This window comes from Nansenia antarctica, assembly GCF_963989245.1.
Source record: "Nansenia antarctica genome assembly, chromosome: 7".
In the NCBI taxonomy this organism is placed as follows: Eukaryota; Metazoa; Chordata; class Actinopteri; order Argentiniformes; family Microstomatidae; genus Nansenia; species Nansenia antarctica.
The window spans coordinates 54,835,806-54,858,704 of NC_137677.1; the positions used below are offsets into that span (position 1 = coordinate 54,835,806).

General features: G+C 40.8%; 1 protein-coding gene across 7 annotated transcripts in view; it reads right to left on the reverse strand.

Annotated features, from left to right (window-relative positions):
- rapgef4a (Rap guanine nucleotide exchange factor 4a) overlaps window positions 1-19,250 on the reverse strand; it is a gene marked incomplete at its 5' end in the record, with an annotated part of 30,501 nt that extends 11,251 nt beyond the window's left edge. For 3 of the 7 annotated variants that reach the window (XM_080537082.1, XM_080537083.1, XM_080537081.1), the window contains 8 exons: window positions 1-83; window positions 428-534; window positions 2,459-2,478; window positions 3,227-3,299; window positions 15,257-15,403; window positions 16,256-16,344; window positions 16,599-16,741; window positions 19,168-19,250. The exon at window positions 1-83 is cut by the window's left edge and continues 39 nt beyond it. In XM_080537082.1, coding sequence (XP_080393208.1) covers window positions 1-83; window positions 428-534; window positions 2,459-2,478; window positions 3,227-3,299; window positions 15,257-15,403; window positions 16,256-16,344; window positions 16,599-16,741; window positions 19,168-19,250 — 745 coding nt within the window. Of the gene's footprint in view, window positions 84-427; window positions 610-650; window positions 702-2,413; window positions 2,479-3,226; window positions 3,300-15,226; window positions 15,404-16,255; window positions 16,345-16,598; window positions 16,742-19,167 lie in introns of all 7 variants that reach the window. The other 4 variants (XM_080537078.1, XM_080537079.1, XM_080537077.1 and 1 more) reach the window with 4 other exon arrangements.
- Window positions 19,251-22,899: the final 3,649 nt, after the last annotated feature.

Sequence of the window (22,899 nt, forward strand, 5' to 3'; positions counted from 1 at the left end):
TGCCCACTGCTTGAATACGAGAGTGAACACAAGAGCTCTGCTGCATCTGCCAGTCCACCAGCTCTGTCCCTATACAGCACTGCCTACAGGAGACACACAATCAAATCAGGGTCTGTATTCTAACACCTATTCTGTATTCTATATGACATGTATACTACATACCTGTATTCTAAGTGTCTAAAAGTAACGAATAGGACTGCTGATCTACAATCAGTTATGCCTTTTAGAACATAATGAATAAGATTATATGGAGAGGTTTGAGTCTGATCCTACATCAGTAACATATTTGAAAGACAAACATGAGCACGCACACACACACACACACACACACGCATACACACACACACACACACACACACACACACACACACTGATGCCATAGTTGAGTGTACTATTGTATGTGTGGTAAAGAGACTAACAAGCTAACCTGTATGTCTTCAGGTGATACTTCCTATCTCTGATCATGTGTGGACTTCTGGAGAGGACAGCATTGCGTAGAACCGTCCCGGCCCGCAGGATCTTCTCAGACGGGACCTGTGAGGACAGAATGGAAGGGTGGAGTGGAGGCAGAACCTCGTAACACAGCAATATGGAGAAGATATGAATTATTCATTAGACATTAGTCTCTACTGATGTGACGTCTTTACTACCTGAGAAATGGATTTAGGGCGGGGTTTGGCTGGGCTTTCAATGAATGATGTCTGAAAAATAAAAATGACATGAAAAAGACACCATGGATTCCAAAGCAACACCCATAAAATGAAGGGATGATGGGAAAACTAGAGGGATGGCTTGACAGGTGCGGTTATAGACTAGAGAGAATGGTCGCAGTTCGGACCCACTTTTAGAGTAAACAGAGTTTATACCACTAACCACCTCCACTGTCAACAACACTCTTTTATATCTGCACTTATTCCATAGATACGGACATATGCTGTCAACAGAAGTAGCTCTGGTGTCACATCTCAAACCTTGAACCTTTAGCACAGACACCATATCGTACTTCAATACGGAACTGAATCTGTTATTGTTATCATATGAGTGTAAAACAATAATGACCTACTACTGTATTCTTCATGCAGACATCCACAGCTATACTACAGTATTCAAAGGCGGTTATGATTTACATAACCTCCATTCAATGAGGACTACATCTAGAATGATACGTCCTACAGTACACTTACATTACATTTACATTTTTGCAGCACATCAGCCGCAGAGAACATCCACCTCAGCAGGCATAATGACTGCTTTTGAAATTCTATGCAGCCTCTTTTTGTCAGTTATGTGCAGCCATGAGCAATTACATACTTAGCCACAACATGGATGATTCATTACCAAACATTTCCTTCTATATGGTAGCAAAACACAATAACAACAGTTATTAACAAGAGTCCATTGACCTAAATTGGATCTTTTAAAGGGGCAAGCTGCGATTACATGTTTCTCAATATAGCTTCTCATGGTGACCATGACATGACATAAGAGAGATTTATGTATTCTAAGTGGGGGACAACTATGACATTTAAAGTGCATTCTACATGCATCAGTGATCATTTCACTCATCAAGGCATACTGCACATACAACCTATGCACTGAACATACATTTCTCTGAGGGCTTTATATTCTCATATTTAATGTATGACCATGGTCCATTCTGTGACTATATACTGGATTCAGTCGTTCATATTTCTGAATTACATAACAACCATCCGTTACATCCTTTTATTTACTACTGTACTGCAGAAAAATTTAGAACATTCAAGCTATGCAAATATTTCCCAACAATTTGCAGAAAATACAAAAGCAGGGGTTAATGCCTTTTTCCAAAAGCCATAAATTCTGTTATTGTTGCAGTTATTTTTAGACGACATGTTTAGGCCGGTCTTAGCATTAGGATTACTAACTGAATACATTTGGGAGGAACAAAGCAAAAACAAGAATCAATCAGGAAAGCCCTTCAGAGAAGTGACATGTTATCTGTCCAGAAGTAAGGAAATGGCAACAGGGGCACAAGGTGGGACAGGAACTTTTTAGGATGGAAACAAGGTTGCCTTGTTTATATTTAGTCAAACAAACTACACATTCCAGACTTATTTTGAGTTTTTTTTAGAGGCTGGGACCTACAGAGGATGCTGTTAGATCAAGCATCATGTAAGCAGGGAGTAATCAAGCATCCTTCTACCATCATTCTGTCACTTTCAGTTCTGCCATTCACAATAGGGTTAAAATGGGGGTTTACAAATAAAATAGGGTTTATATGTTATATAATTGACAAAACATGATAACTGCCACTGTTACACAGTTAAGGTCTTTGGGTGATGGTTGGTGACAACATGTGTCTGGTGAAACTAACAGAACATGATGGAGCTATGACATAGCATATGGCATCTGTGAGTGCAGGAGATTCTACCTTGTTCAGATGTTTGGAGATGGATCCATAGGAGTTGTTTCTTATGTTCTCTTTGTCCGGCATTCCTAGATGACAAAAAGAAAAAGAACTCAAAATTAATACATTTAGCATGATCTAAAAAATAAATAATGAATCCTCCTATCCAAACACACAGAACACACAGAATAAAGTCCATCTACTGTAATTGTACTGCAATTGTCCGAGACATTATTAGCACTTCTCAAATACTGTATAATGTTGCCCTGCCACAATAGGTACACTTGTTTGTTGACACATAAGATGTTGATGAACATGGTATTTGACTTCAGAAATCTATTATCTAGTATTATAATCTTATTGAAGACTACAATTATTTTAGTAGACAATCCGAGAGGGGAATGTGTAAGAAGGGCGTAGTTTACTCTACTCTGAGCAGGAGCTAAGCTTGTGCCCCTCAGGAAAAACAACATAATGAGTCATCTCTTAGTCAGCTCGAGATCTTGTTCAGTCTTATCTAAAGGGGAAATACCTTTCTATTTTTACACTTGACTCTCAGATTGCAGATATTACTTAAACAGATATAGTAGGAAGATACAGATTTAATGGGGAAAGAAGAGAGGTTAGGGGACATTTTTAGCTAAAGAATAATGCATGAAATCTGTATTTTAGAAGTCTACCAAACTACTGCAAGATACAGTGTCCATTTACAGTATCCTGGTGTAAAAATGTAAAAGAAGAATCTGCTACTGCATTTCTCAGTCACGGATCAAATAAAGGCACACACTTCCGCTGGAAAACATGGTGCATTACTGTTCACAGAAAGGTAGTACTCACTTTCACTGCTGGGTCCGCTGTCCATAACACCATAGGGTGGGGCTAGCAGCCCAGTCATGCATTGACGGTACTTCTACAGAAACACAGAGTACATTACATTCACTGTTATTCATCACAATATTGACTCTATAAGACATTATGGAACAAGCTACTGTACACAGGAGCAATCACAAGCACAGCACTTCAGGGTTTGTTGTGGTAGAGTACTGTAGGTCAAGATAATGACACAATAATTAATTCTCAAATACTTTCACTTGTTTGTACATGTCATAATGCATGAAATCATTAAGTCTGTAGTCAGGGAGGACAAAAAAATCCCTCTGGGAACTTACCACTGTAAGCATTCAAAATCGTCTTTTACATGTTAAAATGATTTAAACTACCCTTTATTGTAGTAGTATTAAAGTAGGTCTTGTGTGGGTCCTTTAGTTTCCCTCTGCCCTCCTCCCCCATGCTCTCATCTGTTAATCAACATGACCATTGAGGGTTATGTAAATCCACAGCTGAGTCACACAGCTGGCAGTTATGATGGACATTCAGCTTTATGATGGACATTCAGCAGCTTTACAACCAACCGCTGCCTCGTTTAAATCAACAGCTCCGCAGTCTACCCAGCTTTTCAAAAGACAGGATCAAAATGCACCTTTCAATGATCTTATTTGAAGTCAAAGCTATTGCTGTGGCCTGTAGTGTGTAGTGTGTAGTGTGTAGTGTGTAGTGTGGCCTGTAGTGTGCATGTTTAGGACAACAGGCTTGAGGCGGGACATACAGTATACCCACAGACAGTATATTCATGTGGGGGTATTTAGAAAATATTGTCACGTGCATTCTTTAAAACATACCATGAGGTCAACTATCTGCGCTGGCCTCCAGTGCTATGTTTGACTCTTAGCAGAATCACTAGAGGTCAGGATGACCAGATTATGTCACGGAATAATTTACTGAGAGTTGATCAAATCCCCTCAATCTGCTGTCTTTAAAGATAAAAAGGAATTACAGCAGATTTACACTAAGGATCAACAAGAATCAAGAAGAAGACATACATGCGCACACGCACACTCACATCAAAGTATTGCCTGAAATACTAGAATACCACACCACTGATGTAAAGCTGAAGATAAAATATCTTTGAACTAACACTTGCCTAGATTGACAGGGGAGTACCTTAATTTGATGAGATGCACCCAAACTTCAGAAAATAAGTGTGGTATTCTTGTGTGTAAAAAATCGGTGATCTCCTTCTTATAATATAATAATTATATAATTATAATCACAGCTGGATTACCGAGGTTTTATAGCACATTCTATGTATGCTCCATGGCCTCCTATTTGGCCATAATGTGAGCATTAGTGTTGGCCGACTGCACTTGTGTGTTGGAGCTGTAGAAACATCCTCAGAGCAATCAGAGCACAGCAAAAGGGCTGTTACTGGCTTAAAGCTGTGCCTATAGGCATTATTGTTATGTAATATGACATTATAGCCCATATAAATGTAAATACCAAGTCTTAACCCATGAGACTATGGCATTTAGGGGTCAAAGAAACATAGCCTATCATCTCAATAAACCCAACAAATGCATTAGACCTTGTGTACTGTAATTCTACAGTAGAAGAGCAGAATAGAGCTCTGCATCTCGGACAGAGGAAAACAACCAGTTCTCTGCAGCTTTCAGTTAACCCTATACAGGCTTGCACAGTACATTACTAGTTATTACTAGTATGCAGAATGAAGGAAAGGGGTCACACGATAAAACACACAAAAAAACATTATTATCAATCACATTCTATCTCCTGGGATTGATTACCGGTCAGTCAACATGACATCATATGGTAATGGACTTCCAATAACAGCTCAATGGATGCAACAATAACACATTGGGCTAGGAAGCTAAATTAAGGGTGGGATTCAGTAAAGGCTTTAGCAACATGTCAATGCTGCCCTCCCTTCATCTTTTCTGGTCAGTACAGACCCTTTAAGAGCAGAAACGTACAGAGTAATTTGCTACCCGATGGCAATTTGCTCTCTAAATTCAATTCTGCCCACTGAAGTCAGCTAATCACTTTAAGATGCCCTCGGAGGCAAACAGCTTTTCCTCTCAATTAGGAAGCCTTTTGAAGACATCTCAATGACCTGTTTTTTAAAAAAAAGCATTTCTCGTTATCTAGTCGAAAAACACTAATTGACTTGGTGCTCTCTGAGAGATAGCAAAATACTTTGGGGGGAAACATTGTGAAATAAATCAGGAGACTTACATTGATTCAAATGTTGCAGATCAGCATGAATTCAATGAGTCTTTGAAGAAGACCTTAATCATCCCGTTTGTCTAATAACAGCATGCTTCTTCATTCAATTATTCCATGTCAGTGAATTTACTGTAGTGTCTTCAGGATCAGTTAACCATGTCATCTGTCTTTATTTGTTGACAATTAGAGGGCTTGGGTTTGTGAGGAGCACTTAAACTAAACAGCAAATGAGCATTCAGTACTCTGGAGACGCCTCCCAACACTTAAATGACCCTACAGAGCCAATAAGCCGTCTCCCCTGGGGGACTTGCTGGGAGAGAGAGAGGGAGGGACGTTGTTTTAGATTGGGATTAGAACTGTTAGCAGGTGTGTCAAAGCACTCTGTTTTCACAAAGCTGGTGTACTGTACAGTCGTCTCTCTTCCCCTGAGACCCACTCTGAACATGCCTCTGTAGGAAGCTCCTAAATGGATAATGCGTCCATGACAAATGGAATCATAGAAAGATATATTTGTAGTTACTATGGGAAGAAATTGGATTGAAAGATTTATTAATCAGATGACTCCATGTTTCAATGGGTCTATTTTATAGTAATACTATACCAGTTGTGGGCCAACTGAAAAGTAGTCTCTTCATGCAATTGACTCTCATTCATCTCTCTGTTTTCTTTTCACTCTAACCCCATCTCTCTCAGTTGGGTGAGATTCCATTATCAGAAATCCAACTCTGTAATCATGAAGAGCACTTCACAACAGTAAAACCCATCAGAAAGATCTCACTAATTAGCCTCCATTATTTCAAGTCTCGAGAGATTGCATTTACAGTATAAATTCATTTCACACACACACACACACACACACACACACACACACACACACACTAAAGTGATCGGGGTTGCAAAAATACAATCATCATCTTTTGCTGCTAAAAGGATCAGAAAGGGTTGGGCCATACGCTCACTGCTTAAGAAAAGAATACGGTTATAGTGGAATGGTCATGCACCCTTCAAAATGACTTGCCACTGTAGTTAACGCAAATCTCACTGAAAGTCACACCATATACCTACATACAGGATATCAAGTTTTTTCAAAGGTGCTAAAATAGGTGCCAACACACAACAAAGCAACTATCTTCCCTTGTGTGTGTGTATGTGGAGATGTGATGTAGTAGGACATAACAGGTCAACTGTGTTACATTGATGGCCAGACACACCGGCTAACCACAACATCAGAGGATGAGTCCTTATCCCCCTGTCAGATCACCTAGCTAACCCTATCACAAGGGGAGAGGAGGCTGCCCCCAAGCTGCAATGAATCAAACAGTTATAACTGTAATACTCCCTGACACTCCAAGTCTTTATAGTGTGTGTTGTATTAATGTGACGGCAGCTTGTGAAACCGGGAACAAGTCGGCAACCGACCATGTGTTCAGACTTTTATTCTGAAAAATGTAAATAAACGTCAACGTTGTTGAAAATCAATGACACACTCTCTAGTCAAGGTAAAATATTGCTATGTATTACCTAGAGTAGTGGGGATTACCCACCGAATGCAATATTTTGGCTTGACTAGCGAGTGTGTCATTGATTTTCATTGTCATTGATTGATTATGATTAGAAGCAATGTTGAAGTGGATTCCCTTTGAGTAAATGGAGTCATACACAGGAAATGGAAAAGCTGTTCTCTGAATGGAAGGCCATGATCAAACAGAGTTACCTGGGATTAACCAACATGCTAATCAGAGCCTGATCCCACCCACACAACTGGATTACAGAGAGACTACATTTGTGTGTAGACCCAACAACTCTGCTATGCTAATGAATTCAGACAGTGCTTTAAAAGTAATATACTGCGGGCCATTCAATTCCATTACTTTCATTTATCATTCAAGTTAAACTGAAATGTGTCTGGAGAAGTGTGCTAATGGGACAACATACTATAGTATAACATAGCAGAAAATGATTACAAAATGATGACATATCAAACAGGAAACCCACTGTATGTGATGAATTACAGTGACCATGAGCTGCTCTCAGGACACATAAACATAAACACAAACTATCCGTAATAAAACACCCAGAGATGACAGAGAGATCAGATACGTATCACTTATCATATCGTGTCATATCACCCCCCCATACAAGCAGTTTTACCAATGTCTGAAGTGACAGATGTGTCACTTGAACTGATCTGCCTTATTACCACTGACACACTACACTGCACAATGCACAGAGACAACTCTAATTGTCTGTGACTTTTCTCTATGTTACTATTTGTATAATAACAATAATTACAATATGGCTTCATGCTTTTAAAAATGGCAGTACTCTATATACCGTACATATATAGCCATCAACATTGTAAATACATACTGTAAGCATGGCAATATTGAACCTCAAAATAAAATAAAATATCACAGCACAAAAGTCACACAGTTCTACTGAATTCCCAGCTCGTTTTCTAGCACCTCCTCTGTCTTCCATGCTGGAGCACATCTTGCATTCTGGGCATCATTGTGCATTGATGCACACTTGTATGCTGAATAAATCACCACTGATTACATAACATACATAGTACAAATCATCTGCACTCAAGACATTGCTCAACTAGTCCATACCGTTTACTGACTGGCAGACTTCAGGCTGCTTGGAAAACAATTGGGGGAAGCCCCTCCCAAGAGATCCAAATTCAATTCAGCATGTTTAGGCTATCACCGAAACAGACACAGCTCTTAATGAAGATTCCAAACACTATGGCTTAAGTTTAGCACATTTATCATCGAGGCAAGATTTAGTTTATTCCAGACTCATACTTAATAATCACACACACAATTTAGATGTAGTCATTAAAACTATTTCTATATTCCTCACTGGCGTTATTCAAAAAAGCATACATTCTTTTAACAAGTTTTGATAAAGCAAGACTCACCTACAGATGCTGGCAGTGTCCCATGTATGCTCTTAAGTCAGAGTTACAAAGCTCCTTCTATCTCCAGCACTCCATACTGCTGTTTCAAACTCCCAGAGTCCTTATGTCACCAACAACAGGTCAAAACTCCCCATCCATATGCCCCAGTTGTCCACTGTGGTCCTGCAGCCCTGGTGCCCCTGACACCATCTCTCTCTCTCTCTCTAACTCTCTCTCTCTCTAACTCTCTCTCTCTCTGAGCAGTGTGAGCAGACTGAAACCTGCCCAAGCCCAGCAGAGTGCCAGTCAGCAGCTGACTGCCCACACGCAGCAGTTGCTAGGAGATTACTCTACTCCAATCATGATGCACACATGAGAGCACCCTCTCTCCATCCTTGCTAGCACAGCTCCAGACACACAGCGCAGGCCGACACAGAAGTACAGAACTTTGCGTGGTCCCAAAAGGCAGGGACAGGGTGGAACCTGCTAAATTATTTAAAAGATTAAGTGGTATGTTTGACACCGAACATACAGTACAGATATGTGCTTTTAGTGCCCGTACGTCTACAAAAAAAATCATAGTGAATACATAAGACTGTAACAGTGGTTTCGAGAGAACCCGTCCCCATCTCAGGAATTTCAAATTAGTGCACCTCTTAACAACTAGGGAAAACTACCGGTGCGATCTAAGAGAAAACAGAAGTCTCTTATTGTTCTGGCATAGTGTGAGAAACAGACGGTGTCTCACTGTTCCATTCAGGGGGGACACTCAGGGAGGCAGACCAGGAGCATCATTTGAGCTCCTGAATCCTTCATTCTTTATTCTTTATTCATGAGGTTCTTACACAGAACCACACTTGTGCCGTATAGGCAGCATGCCGTATAATGTTTTGTGTGGGGGGACTTCTCTCTGCAGTGTGGAAACCATAATACAGTAATAATGAGCGTTAATTGATTCGTGTGACAGAGTGCACAGTTAGCCCAGGGGTTTGGGCAGTGTTGCCAGTATTGCATAACTGCCGAACTACAGCCAAGTCTACCATGAATCAGCTATAAACAAGACAATGAAATTGAAGGTGTCTATAAGATTGACCACTCTGTCAATGGGTTTGGACAGAGAGCAAGAGAGATAGAGAGAGATAGAGAGAGAGAGAGAGAGAGAGAGAGAGAGAGAGCAATGAGGAGAGAGAGGAAGAGAGAGAGAGAGGAAGAGAGAGAGAGAGAGAGAGAGAGAGTAGCAGGAGCAGGTGCAGATGCATGTATTACTGGAGCATCATGCGCCTGTGTCTATCAGGGCTGCTTTGTGAAACAACAACTGCACCCTGATTGGCTGGACACAGTACAGCATAGAGAGGCATATGATTGCAGGGTGACCTATTTGATTGACCAGTTTAATTTGTTTTCCACACTTTAATTTTGGACTCATGTGCTCTGAGATGTTAAATAGTGTTTTAAATCTGTGTAATTTGAGCCATACCTCCAAAAACAAAGAAGAGGATAGAACGTTGTCTGTTATAAGTAATTGATTAGGTAAGGTTTGATTCCATAAATACGTATATTCCATAATAAAATTATTTGGGAGTTAATTGCTGCCCTGGTTTGTTGTATGCAATACATAAATGAGCATTTTGAATACATTTTCCTTCTCTCAATAACATGCAGCAGTAGTGCATAAATATTAAATCCGAGAGTCCAGAGTTCCAATGCAACTCTAAGTGCAAAACATGAAATGCAACAAAGAACGCTGAGAGAAATCTTTTGTGTGCCAGTTGGTTGACTAAGCTTTTTAGTGTTGCAATTTTCCTTTCACTCAGCACATCATGCAGTGAAGTGTGTTTTAGCATGCATGTGTGTGTGAGTGTAATGTGCATGTTTGATTCTGATCTTACAGATGATCCATTACAACACAAAAGACACCATCAAGAAGGCACAACAGCGGCTATACATCCTGAGAGTCCTCAGGAAGGAACACAGCAAGCAGGAGATACTGGTGACCTTCTACCGCGGCGCAGTGGAGAGCATCCTCACCTACGGCATCTGCAACTGGTTCTCCAGCTGCACTACCGCGGAGAGAAATGCGCTACAGAGAGTCGTGAGAACAGCACAGAAGATCACCGGCGCCCCCCTCCCCTCTCTGGAAGAGCTGTACGACACACGCTGTCTCAGGAAGGCCTCCAAGATCTCCAGGGACCCAACCCACCCGGGGTACGAACACTTTACCCGGCTGCCCTCGAAAAGGCGGTTCAGGACCTTGGCCGCAAGGACAAACAGACTGAAGAACAGCTTCTACCACAGGGCCGTCCAGGCCCTGAACACAGCAAAGACCTAGGTTCTGGGCCCTGGACAGTCTGGACGGATTGATGGCAGCTGCTGGACTGAAAAAATCAGGTGTAGTGCTGAGGCACAAATATGTACATTTCAAGCCTGCAAACTGCGACACTTTAAATAAATGTGCAATAACACTATTGTGCAATATGACAACCCTAGTCGTCTATCTGTACAGTATAGTACAGTGGATAGTGTACATAGCCTTTATTTATGTAAACCAGCTCCTTCCCTTCTTGTGATTTTTTTAAAAGTGTTTTTTTTTCTTTCCTAACACCAGGGGAGCCACCCCTCCTAAATTTCGTTGTTTGGTACCTGTACTGTAGCAATGACAATAAAGACCATTCATTCATTCATTCATTCATTCATTCATTCATTACTTTGAACTCAGTCCAATCCGACTGAATGATTAGCCAAGAAAAGCTGAGCAGAACATCTAAAGACTTTCTGGATATCTTATAGGATTAAACCTTCTGTCTGTTTGAGTACATGGTGAAAAATATACAATGTAATTGCAGAGTAAACATTTGTACTTTTCTTTCAACAGGTTGAACGTCATTGTTCAGAAGTTTTTGATTATGTAATAAGTCTGTGAGAACAGATAAGGAAATAAACAGAAGTGTTGTTGATACAATCATCTCCGTGATCTTTCCTTGTGTATGTCCGCTGTACTCTGGGAAGGACTGTGGTTTAGGTTTGGCACTTGGAGGGAGTCTACACACCCACACTGTTCTCTCAGTCCCCTGTCCCAACCCCTGAGGGCACACTGTGTCTCTGCCACTTCCTGTTCATCATCTCACGCTGCTGACACCATAGCCTTCCAGCGCCAGGCTGCCATGCTGATGTTATAGTGGCTGTCCACCACTCCCCTACAGCCCTGCCTCCAACAGAGCCTCAATACTGGGCTAGCATGTCATACTCACATGCAAATATAAGCATGTCTGTGAACATCGTGTTCCTCCACTACCCTGCAACACAGAGAGGCAGTGCCTGAAACAACAAAACAAAACTGACCTGTGGATAAACTACGACAATGTAAGTGAATCCTGTCTGCAACACAAGTACATGATATAGACAAGGGCCTGCCTACTGGTCCAGATCACACAGCCATGAAAGAGAAGAGGAGGAGTGATAAAAAGCACAAATGACTATTCTGTTGTTGCTATCTCAGTGTCCAACGGAAGCTGGAGACAAAATGTGTGGAATAAATTGATGATCAGGTCACTTGAGCTTCAAGCCAGTGCTCCTGTGTGCTCCTGAGTGAACTCAACCCATATCTGCTCTGTTAAACAAACAAGCACACACCTGACTCTCCCAACAACATAAGCCAGCTACTGACAAGTCCAGAGTAGGACTAGGAGCCATGCTTGACAGCTGTGACTGTTATTGTTCTGGTTGAAGCTGAGGTCAGGGGACTAGGGAGGATTCAACGTTGCATGTCCCAAGGATATTTCTGTGACTCTGCCATCATCAGGGTTGTGCTGAGGGCCGCATCACACACCACAGTCACCATCGGTTTGTGTCCTATTCATTTCAGCTTGGATGGATCTGCAACACTTTGGAGAGAATTATTAAAGGCACGAAATGTTCAAACTGGGCCGTGAAGGGCTTCGTGATCTGTAAACAAACACATTCCAGTCTTTGAGGAGAACGCACAAGAACATTATGTTTTTTCATGAGGTTTTGAAGTGAAAGAGCCCCAACTGGATAAAAGATGAGTTGAGAATAACTAACATGCCGTCTATGAATAAAATAATAATAGCGTCCAGTTGGTTTAGCCAGAGCTGTGTTCAGTCTAGCACCACCACGTAGGAGCGCTGCCCCAGGCATTTCACAGTATGTGTGAGGAGGTCTAGATGTGTGTTCCAGGGCATCCCTCACCCTGAGACTGCAGCCCCAGAAGGATTGAATTAGTATGCCCTAAGGGACGTCTCTCAGATCTGACAGCGCTGATCAAGCTATTCCCCTAGGAGCTCCTATTCTCTGTTTCGTGAAAGAAATAATGCTATACATACACTATTGAATCCAGTTACTAGTCATGGGAAATAATTTAAGTACATTTAGATTTAATTAATTGAATCAGAAAAACACTAACAAGGTGAAGTCATGTTGTGTATACTGCATGGGGTAGTCTACATTTACAATGTATTACAAAACAGTTATAATAACTACATCCTAATCAGGCCGAACACAAAAGGACTGTGAACATAAACAATTTCCGAAGCCTGGTGCTGCCAGTAACTGGACACCACAACAACTTCTCCATTCGTTCTGCATTGCGGCAAGGCTGACAGAAATAAATGGGCGCCCCTGAATTGTTTGGAATCAAGGCTCCACAGGTAAACAGGGAAGAATATTCCTGATAAATGACTTTAAAAGTTGTAAGAGCTAAGGAAGTGTCCAGTACTATGACAAAATAACTTAAAAGGATCAACTTTATACAGTTCATATCTATATTCTGTTTGATTATGATTATGTGAATATGTGAATGACATATGTGAATTATGTGAATATTATCTACTCACTGACTAGAACCTATACAGTAGTGTATGATCAAAGGTTTAAAAAAAAATGCTTCTAGGTCACAATATAGACATAGTGACAATATTATTTATTTCAAGCTTGTCAATAACCTAGGTCAGTTCAGTTCCCTTTTCACAGCCCTTTGGTCACAGCTTCTGTGCCGTGTATGACAAAAAAGGCATGGTGAACTGATGTTGGGCTGAACTAAATGGCTGTCCCGGGCATTGGCTAGAGTACAGGAAAGATTGCTTTCAGATGTGAACAGTATTGACAGCAATTACAGTGAATGATCAGCTGTGAGCTGTGGTCTCCAAAGACCTGACTAACGATACTGTACTACTAATGAAAAACAGGTCAATGAATACATCCATACAGGATCAGACACACTTACAGGCACTAAATAACATCTGGAAGCTGTTACAAATGCTCATACAGTAGATTGAGTCAAAGGAGGTTGATGGCAAATGTAAAACCTTCCATCAGAAACAACTTAATCAACAATCTATTCAAAATGTTGAGTATGTTTGAGTTCCAGAAAATGCACAGTTACTGAAAAGGTTAAGAGTAACTGACAATTGGATTAAATGGGGTGGCACAGTCTATGAGCAAAAATTATTGCAGAGAAAAAGATAAAAGATAAAAAATAACCCACAAATAACCCACTCCACAAAGTCCTGAGCGGAAGCCATGTCTCAATTTATCTGAAAACCTCTAGGCTACATAGTCGGTCATCATTATATTACTTTGTTCCATCTTTTATTCCTGCTCTTAAGTGCAACTGAGGGCAGAAAAAAGCTACTCTAAACAAGACAGAAACATGCTTTGTCAGTGAGCTATGAACAAATATACAGAACATTGGCTGTATGCCTGGCAGTCACAAAGTCACTCTCAGGAGGAGCCGAGACAAACCTTTCAGAAGAGCTAGTCCTCAGGACACAGGTCAGATCAGGGTAGTAGTTTCATGTGCTAGTTCACAGCCTAAACACACATCCAAACAGGGCTCGGATTCCAATCACAGTGAAGACCAGAGTAGTGACACACAGCCCCCTGTAGCTGTGACAGTCCCCCTCAGCCCCCTCCACCCTGCCCTCTGGTCTCAGAGGAAACAAGCTCTCTCTCACTCAGTCAGGAAACCAACCACTGCAGTCAGTGGCTCCACCAGGATAGCTGGGGTATTTAGACACTGTGACACCTCCTGTGTGCACAGTGTGCATGTGTGTGTGCACATGTGTGTGTGTGTGTGTGTGTTGGAGGTGGGGGCAAATAGCTAGAAGGGACACAGTAGTACAGGATATACAGTAACTGTCTCCCCTGCTGCTGAGATCCCCATCCCTCCTTAACCCTCCTCCTCTTCGCCCTCTCTACCGATGGGCAAGACAGAGGCTACAGACTTCAACCCGTAAGACATTTTCTTATAGTATGTTCTGGGTATTTTTTCCTATTCATGATAATCAATATATAAATGATATTAACAACAATCTCTACCTAATAGTAAACAGGATTGCTCTTAAGGATGATGAGGGTCTATGTCTATCCTCAACCTCAGCCATACAATGCCTATTGAGGAGATCAATAAGCACACACACAGAGATGAAGTTGGCTTATAACAAAAAGACAAAATAACACTGCACTTCCCCCTAGTGGTTCTAAGGTGTAAATGAATGATACCACCTATTTCAATTTCAAACTAATTCTAAGTCTAGACATCAATATCCATGCTGATACTGGCTTGCACACTGTGAACTGATGTGTGGATAGATTATGTAATTCATTAACCATTTCAGTCAACTCAAAACCATAGATTCAAAAACATCACTCTAGGAATGTATACAGCACAACAACAGCAAAGTGCATGTATTTGCAGAGATGAAAGAAAATGAAAGCATAGAGTTCCAGTGTGGGTATTAGGGTTAGGGTTAGGGTTAGGGTTAGGGTTAGTGCACTGATGGAAAAGGGTGCTATTAGACAAGATCTGCGACTGTACATTCAAAGCGTTCATACACAGACAGGGAAAGTAATGCAAATGTGCTGACCTCCCACAGACACTTGAACTCCCTCTGGTCGATGCGTAGGAGCTCACTGAATTCCCTGGTGACGATGGTGGCGTGCCGAGGGGTGTTATCCAGGATTGACTCCCCGAACGCTGTTCCAATCCCCAGAGTGCATATGGTGACAGCATCCTAGGAGGAAATAACGAGAGCTCAGCTGGTATACTTCAGAAATGTTTTCAGCAAAGGAGGAGACAGGGAGGGGTGCTAGGAGTGGTCTCTGCAAATTAAATGTGTTTATTCTGTTAAAAGTATGTCATAGTGAGAGGCACTTAAAGTGTTCGGCTCTGAATCTGCAGTGATCAGACCTCTAGGACGCAATCTTGCAGCTCTGAACATTTGCATTAGATAGAGGGCTTCTAAAATCACTCAAATCAGCGTACAGACTGGAGCACATGTCATGGGGCTGTGGTAATGATGGTAAAAAGGCTCTGATGTGTCCAAGGTTACCCATCTCAGACACAAATCATTTTGACCTAGAGAGCCTTTGCCATTCACACTTCAAATCTTGATCTCCACATACACATTTTACAGTGCTGGTATCAAATGGGAACAACTAACAAATAGAATTTGACTATTTGACTGTTATTTGACTATTCAGTCAACGCTATATTTTTTTTAATCTCTCAAATGTATTAGAATTCATTAGGAATCAAACATTTATTTTCAGGAAATAAGGCCTGAGATAATTTGGTATATGCCTACCAATATAATGACTGCATGCAAATAGATGTATTGTATACAGTTCAATTTATGTTTGTGTAACAATGAATTGATAGGGTTATGGGCCAAGTGATTTACATTTCACAGAAAAGTAATACAATAAGTGAAGGAAGCCATTTTAATTTACAATCTCAATTTGCAATCTTGTTAGCATTTATGCCACTGACTCAATAAAGACTATTGCTTTTCGGTTATATAATTCTATGGCTATTCAATCTGTCTTACCTGATGATTGGCTGTCTCTGATTGGCTGTCTCTTACCTGATGATTGGCTGTCTCTGACACTTTGACGTCGAGGGAGCCAGAGAGGACAGCATACCAACTGGTACCAATGTCTCCTTGACGATACACTGAGGAAGAACATAGTGATCACATATTTTCAGAGACGCACTGAGTGAGAGCTTCTAACATAAGTCTAATGTTAAATCCCTAGAGAAATGAACAAGCAACAGTAGAAATAAAAAAAGGTAGAGTTTTGTTATAACACTCAGTATTACAATTGAGGATAATGCTATCCATGTGTGTGTGAGACTCAGGGACTAACTTTACAGATAAATATATAAACCATAGTGGTATTTGAACTTGAAGTTAGTTAGACACCTACAGGTGATTCCCTTCTCTAGACATTCATAGAATCCACACAGACAGATCTGCTGTAGAAGGCTGGGGTGGAACCTCTCAAAGGCCTTCACTTTTTTCAGACGGGCCAGGATGATGTCCACATCGTCCCCTGAACGCTCTGTGGGTCTGAGGGGAAAACACATACTATGAGGCATTCACCATAAACAGGGTAAATACCATGTGCACTGGCTTCACTTAATTTTGTGGAATCACAGTCAAAGTGGCAGCCACATCAGTCACACCATCATTTCCTGGCAGTAGACCAATAAAAAAAAGAAAATCTGATTTAAATGGAAAACATTTAACCTGAAAACAGCATAGGAAAATAATATTTTTACAAGACCCACAGCCTGGAGATGTATGTACGGTATGTTAATAGAATTATTTTTTTTAATTCAATCCTATAGAAGATATTCCATGTCTGTCTCATTTTAATACATTCACATTTTCATAGCTTTTTCTTTGCATTAGAAATGGATTATACACATTTCATCAGAGATATTACAATATTTTTACAGTAATCAGAGGGAGTCATACAAATCAAAATTCTGCAGTTGTCAAATGTCAAACATCAGAATGATGACGTGAGTCATGTTTGCATGCAGGTAATGAAGACTTGAAGAGCAACACCAAAACCAACTTATTTGCACACCTGCCCCTAAATGTGACAAAGGAACATTTACTGTGTAAACACATCTGGCAGGCTGCATCACCTGGCTATTGACAAATGCACTTTGAACCTGCCCTCTGAATGGCCTCTCTCTCTCTTTATCTCTCTCTCTCTCTCTCTCTCTCTCTCTCTCTCTCTCTCTCTCTCTCTCTATCTCTCTCTCTCTCTCTATCTCTCTCTCTCTGTCTGTCAGATGGTGGATGTGATGCTGACTGGAGAGGAGAGAGAGTCTGCAGAGGCAGTGGTGCGTTTCCTGGAGCAATGATCGCTTTATCCTTGCCTGCGGTCTCGTCCCCAACCCTCTAGTCTTTTCCACAGCTGAGTAATCAGAGCAGCCAGGGGCCAGAGGCCCTGGAGAACCCAGTCATAAACCCTGTCCGCCCCCGGCTCCTCTCCCTGTGTGAGAGGTAATCTTTCAGACAGGTAGCTTTGCATCATGCTACTCTGACCAAAGCTGGAATGGTAAGTTTAATGTTCTGGGGGCAATCAACAGGGGGAACAGCCATAACCTCCCACCTGTATCACCTAAGATGTCTTTGGTGATTCAATACAAACTATTCTTTATAGCTCCTCACCTTGATGATATTAGATAATGTGAGTGTTCAATCACTTAATATTGAAAAAAGCAAATGAGTGCCTCTGATAATATGTTCCTGAACGTATGTTATTATGCATTCTACAACAAGAGTAGAGTATCCATGAGTATCCAAGAGTATCCAAGACAAGAGTATCCAAGAGTATCCAAGAGTATCCATGCACTGTCTGTCCTGTGTTTGTCCTGTTTTTGCCTGTTTTTGCATTTGTATTTGTACTTGTTTTGTTCATGTAGCCTATGTGAAAAAAGCATAAATGCACCTTCTGTAAATGCCAAAACAAATTCCTATATGTGTCAAGCATAATGGCAATAAACGTTATCTGAATCTGAATCTGAATCTGAATCTGAGAAGAAGAAGTAGGAATATAGGAATATGCTGATTTGAGACCTTCATGGGGAATGTTGTAGCTGTCATAAATGTATAATGAGATAAACCATCTAACACTCAAGGTTGATATTTTCCATCTACTGTACCCAGAGGGGATGTTGTGAGGTGATTGGTCACATAACAGACTACATGATGGGAGGCACTCACAATGGGAGACCCCCCTACCTGTAAGGTACAATAGGCTATGTTTGCAAATAACTACATCACTCACAGCTTCTTCACAATTTCTAATCAAATCAGTGCAAATGCAGAATATTGACAGACAGGTGGGGGAAATTGCCCACACTCTTCTGCAAACTGTTTGTTTGAAAAGAAGACAACAACCCAACCACTCGGATCACTTTGCCACTACATTGAGGAAGTGATGGAGAAGAAAGTCCACCAGGTTATACAACAGTATAGTAACCTATCTATTTATAGTTGTATCTATTTTGTCTGAATCGTCATCTCCTAATGACATGCCCTCAATTCCATGATCATAAGGCTACTACCATACTATAAATAGTAGGCTACTATTTATTTTATGTGTATTCGACTCCGTAGTAGTCTGTACGCCAGGTGAGGGTGGTGGAAGACGCATCCACGCTCAGTTCATATTGCGTGTTAACACAAGATTAAGATCAGAACCTACATTAAATATTATAATAATGTGTGTTTTATACTATCATTTAAGGCATAAACATAAAAGCGATAATCACCTTACATCGCATATTTACAAAGAAGAACAAATATTGATAAACAGGGCAATGCCGATGATGATACTTCTCCAGGCAGAGAAGCGCACTGGTCTAAATGGAAGCAAACGCGATGTTATTCATCGCAATAATAATAGTGATGTGGTGAGAACAGTGAGCAGTTGCTTCCTTAATTAAATCGATTAAAAACAGATGTCTAGTTACCTCTTATCAAGGCAGATAATCCATTCTGCAGACGCAGAGGAATGGGCAGAGGTGTGCGCCGCGACCATCTTCGGCGAGATCATAGACACGGCGAGGCGACGGTCTGCATCAGCAGCGGCACTTGTTATTGGCCTGGTCCTTTTTCACTCCTGGTCTCGAAAGCATCATTTGACCGTTCCTAGAATACTCTGGCGGTGACATATCGTGATGTTAGAATTATAAGGTTCTATCTCCATTTTTGTCAAATTGAGTTTTTTACATAATCTGATCCATTAGGTGTTCATTAATGCCAGTGTGGTGTTATTTTTAAAATGTTGACATTTTTGAGTTAGTAATTCATAAAATACAAAGGTTCCATCTCACAGAACATAATGGAATGTAAAAACTTTGACGCTCAATATCTCTGAACTGCCCTAAACGGAGATAGAACCGTATAATTCTAAGCTCACGACTTGTTATTGGCCTGGTCCTTTTTCACTCCTGTTCTCGAAAGCATCATTTGACCGTTCCCAGAATACTCTGGCGGTGACATAGTCTCGCTACGAGCCCCTTCGCCATATAGGTTACATTATGAGTGGAAAATATGGAGCCTGGTGGAAAAAGACTGGGCTTTCAGCGACCTGAATTGTCTACTGCAGAAACCTAGGCCTATTGCTGAGAGGTTAAACACAACTGACTATGACTATCATAGATAAAGATGCAGAAGGGTTATTCAGGTTATTGCCCCAGTTGTAGTTGAAAATATAGTATAACAGCCAAATAGACAGTGTAACATGGTTGTGTGTTTAGTCTGGAACTAGTCATGTGATTTCACTTTGTTTCCAATTGTGCAGAGTGAGGATAACTTATCCAAGTGCATGAGTGCATGTCTTCAGGTTAGGTCTTAAGACGACTTAAGACATCTTGACAGACAAAATGTTGGTTAATTAAGACATCTTAAGACATCTCAAGACAAGGTGATGGCTGGGTATGAACCTGGGTTATATACCAGTTGTTGTGACTCCATCACAGAGCTGATGTATGTGCTGCTGAAGTTGTAGCAGAGAGGAGGAGGATGCAGTTCAAACATTGTTGAATGTTAAAGTTGTTTTCTGCAGGTGAACCCTTACCTGAGACATACAGGTCAACTGTTGTTGCTGGACTGAAACCTAGGTTTGGTTGCTGATGTGTGCAAGTTTTGAAGTTGAAGTGCTGAAGTGCTTTGAAGTTGAAGAAGTGCTGACGATTATATTTTGATACAAGTCGCTTATACTAACACGGTAAATACAAGGCCACTAGAGAGGATCAGCATCTAAGTTGTGTACAAGCAATGCAGACAAGCAAATAACTGCAGTCTGACTATGGACAGGAGCTGAAGGCTGGTCACCATGGTGACCGCACTGCAGCAAAGGCGGGGGGGAAAGTGAAGAAAACTGTTCAATATGTTTGTGTCTACTCTCAAAAGACGAAAAAACTGCAGTATGCCATGGGAATAAAAGATTAATTATTGGAATGATTGGAATGGAATGTATTAATGGAATGGAAGGCTGTGCTAGAACTATGGAGCACAGGATGATAAGAATGCCTGCAAGTCACTTTGTGTTAATATAGACTCACTTGGCATTATGGTATTATAGATTATGGGTACGGGGATCCAAACTCCAAACACCTCTTTGATCCATTTAATGGTCTCATCACACACAGATGAATGTGGACATAATGGTCACAACTATGGAGCCCCATGATAGCTGCAGCCTCTGCCACTCCCACCTCCACACCCATTCTACTGTACTGCAACACACAATGTCCAACCCCAAAACTAAAAAGCAATGTCTTTCACAAAGAATACTGTTTAAAACACAAGACCTTCCAGGGTGTTTGGCTAAGTTCCAGAAGGTGTATGTGCTATGCTGCCTAGAGAGCAAGTGACAGCTGCAGAAGACAGATGTGCCAAACAGCATGATTAAAATCGCTAGTCAGCACATCAGGGTATTGACTGCTGCAGACTATAAGCATGCCATGCAGGCACATAGGCAGGCAGGCTTGCAGGCAGGCAGGCTTGGCAGGCATGGCAGGCATGCAGGCATTGTGATTGTGTGATCTTGGAGCTTGGCAGAAGAATGATCTAGGAATAGTCACAGGACGCTGTGGAACATACACTAGACAAAAAATCATTCATGGTTATGTTTGTGTCCATCATATCATTTGTTATTGTCATGCGATTGTTTTTATTCTGTCTATCAAGAAGACTGTGTTGGTTGAGATACGTACACATTTTCAGGGTTAAGGGTTTTTAATGGCTTTCTATTACTAGAAATGTGTTTATTTTTGGCCATTGCATTTCTCTGCAATTCATTATTGGAAAACCTATCCATTTCACAGCATAAACAGGCACACTTGTTCTGTCTGGGATCATGAAAATGGAAAATATTGAGTTATAGAACAGTGTCACATTTTTTATCATGGAAAGTTGGTTCTTGTCATTCCATGAATAGTCCCCTTGGTAACAAAACCAAGGTTGTGATGTGAGGATAACAGTAATGGCAATGTTGTTAGTCTCATTTCATTACAGTAGCTGTTGCTGCTGCAGTTGCTTTGCTGCTGCTGCTGTTGTTGTTGTTGTTGTTGTTGTTGTTGTTGCAATCGTTTCATATTCCACCCTGTCTATGGTAATGAGATGAACAGAACAAACAAACAAAAACTTTTGAAAGTTCCATCTGATTATTATTCAACTTTGTGCTTAACGATGACCACTCTGGGAATAAAATTATGATTCGTTGATGGGGTAGTGCCACAACACAGTCTATCTATTTTTGTATTAATGTAAGGCAACAATTTGTTGCATGATATCATAGCCACCATTATCATTATTACTGTTATCATAGACCTGATTCTATGGAGGAAAAATACTGATAAATCTCACCATGGTGCCCAATCATTTACTTTTTTGTCAGCAGATGGCAGCATATATACATTCTTACTGGTGGAGAAAACACCATACAATCAATGGTGCATCTACAGGAATAATATATTATTCCTGATTTCCTCATCAGATTTCCTTCTTTTGAATTACTATACAAAAATCAATATACAGCTGTGAAGCTGATTTGCCCAGGCCTGTCTGTGATGGTGGCAAACAAGAGTACTGTATATATTCAACATTTTTGTGAACAGTCTGTAATTGCCTATTAGGGAGCCATCAAATGGAGCGAAGTTGGCAGTGTAGCGTCACCATAGTTACTCACTCTTCTCTGAGGTGGAACTGGTCAGGAGGCAGGGGTCATATGAGCCACTCGGGCTCAGGCTGGGGCATGCAGTGCATCTATACAGCACACATTCCACTGATTGCATAGCTGCCTGCTCATAGCTGCAACATACCATCCCATGGCAAAGAACCAACCTTACAATTAACACTAAGCCACTCCTTTAGACCAGGAATGGTGACAATGTCTGTGTCTGTTTGTATTTGTATTGCCTGTCAAATGAGAAACCTCCCCCATGACATAATATGGAAGTGCTGATTCATTTAACAATATCATAACCACATGAAGTTCATAAACTCCCAAGGATAATCAAGAACACATGACATGAGTAACACAATAAAACAGAAACCAATTGAAACTGCTAGACATTATTGTCTTTATTGTCTTTTTGATTTACATTTTTGATTTTGAACATATCAGTTCATTTTATTATTTACATTAAAGACTCATTGTGCATGCTGTATTAGGAGACAGAAACAGAATTTCTAGG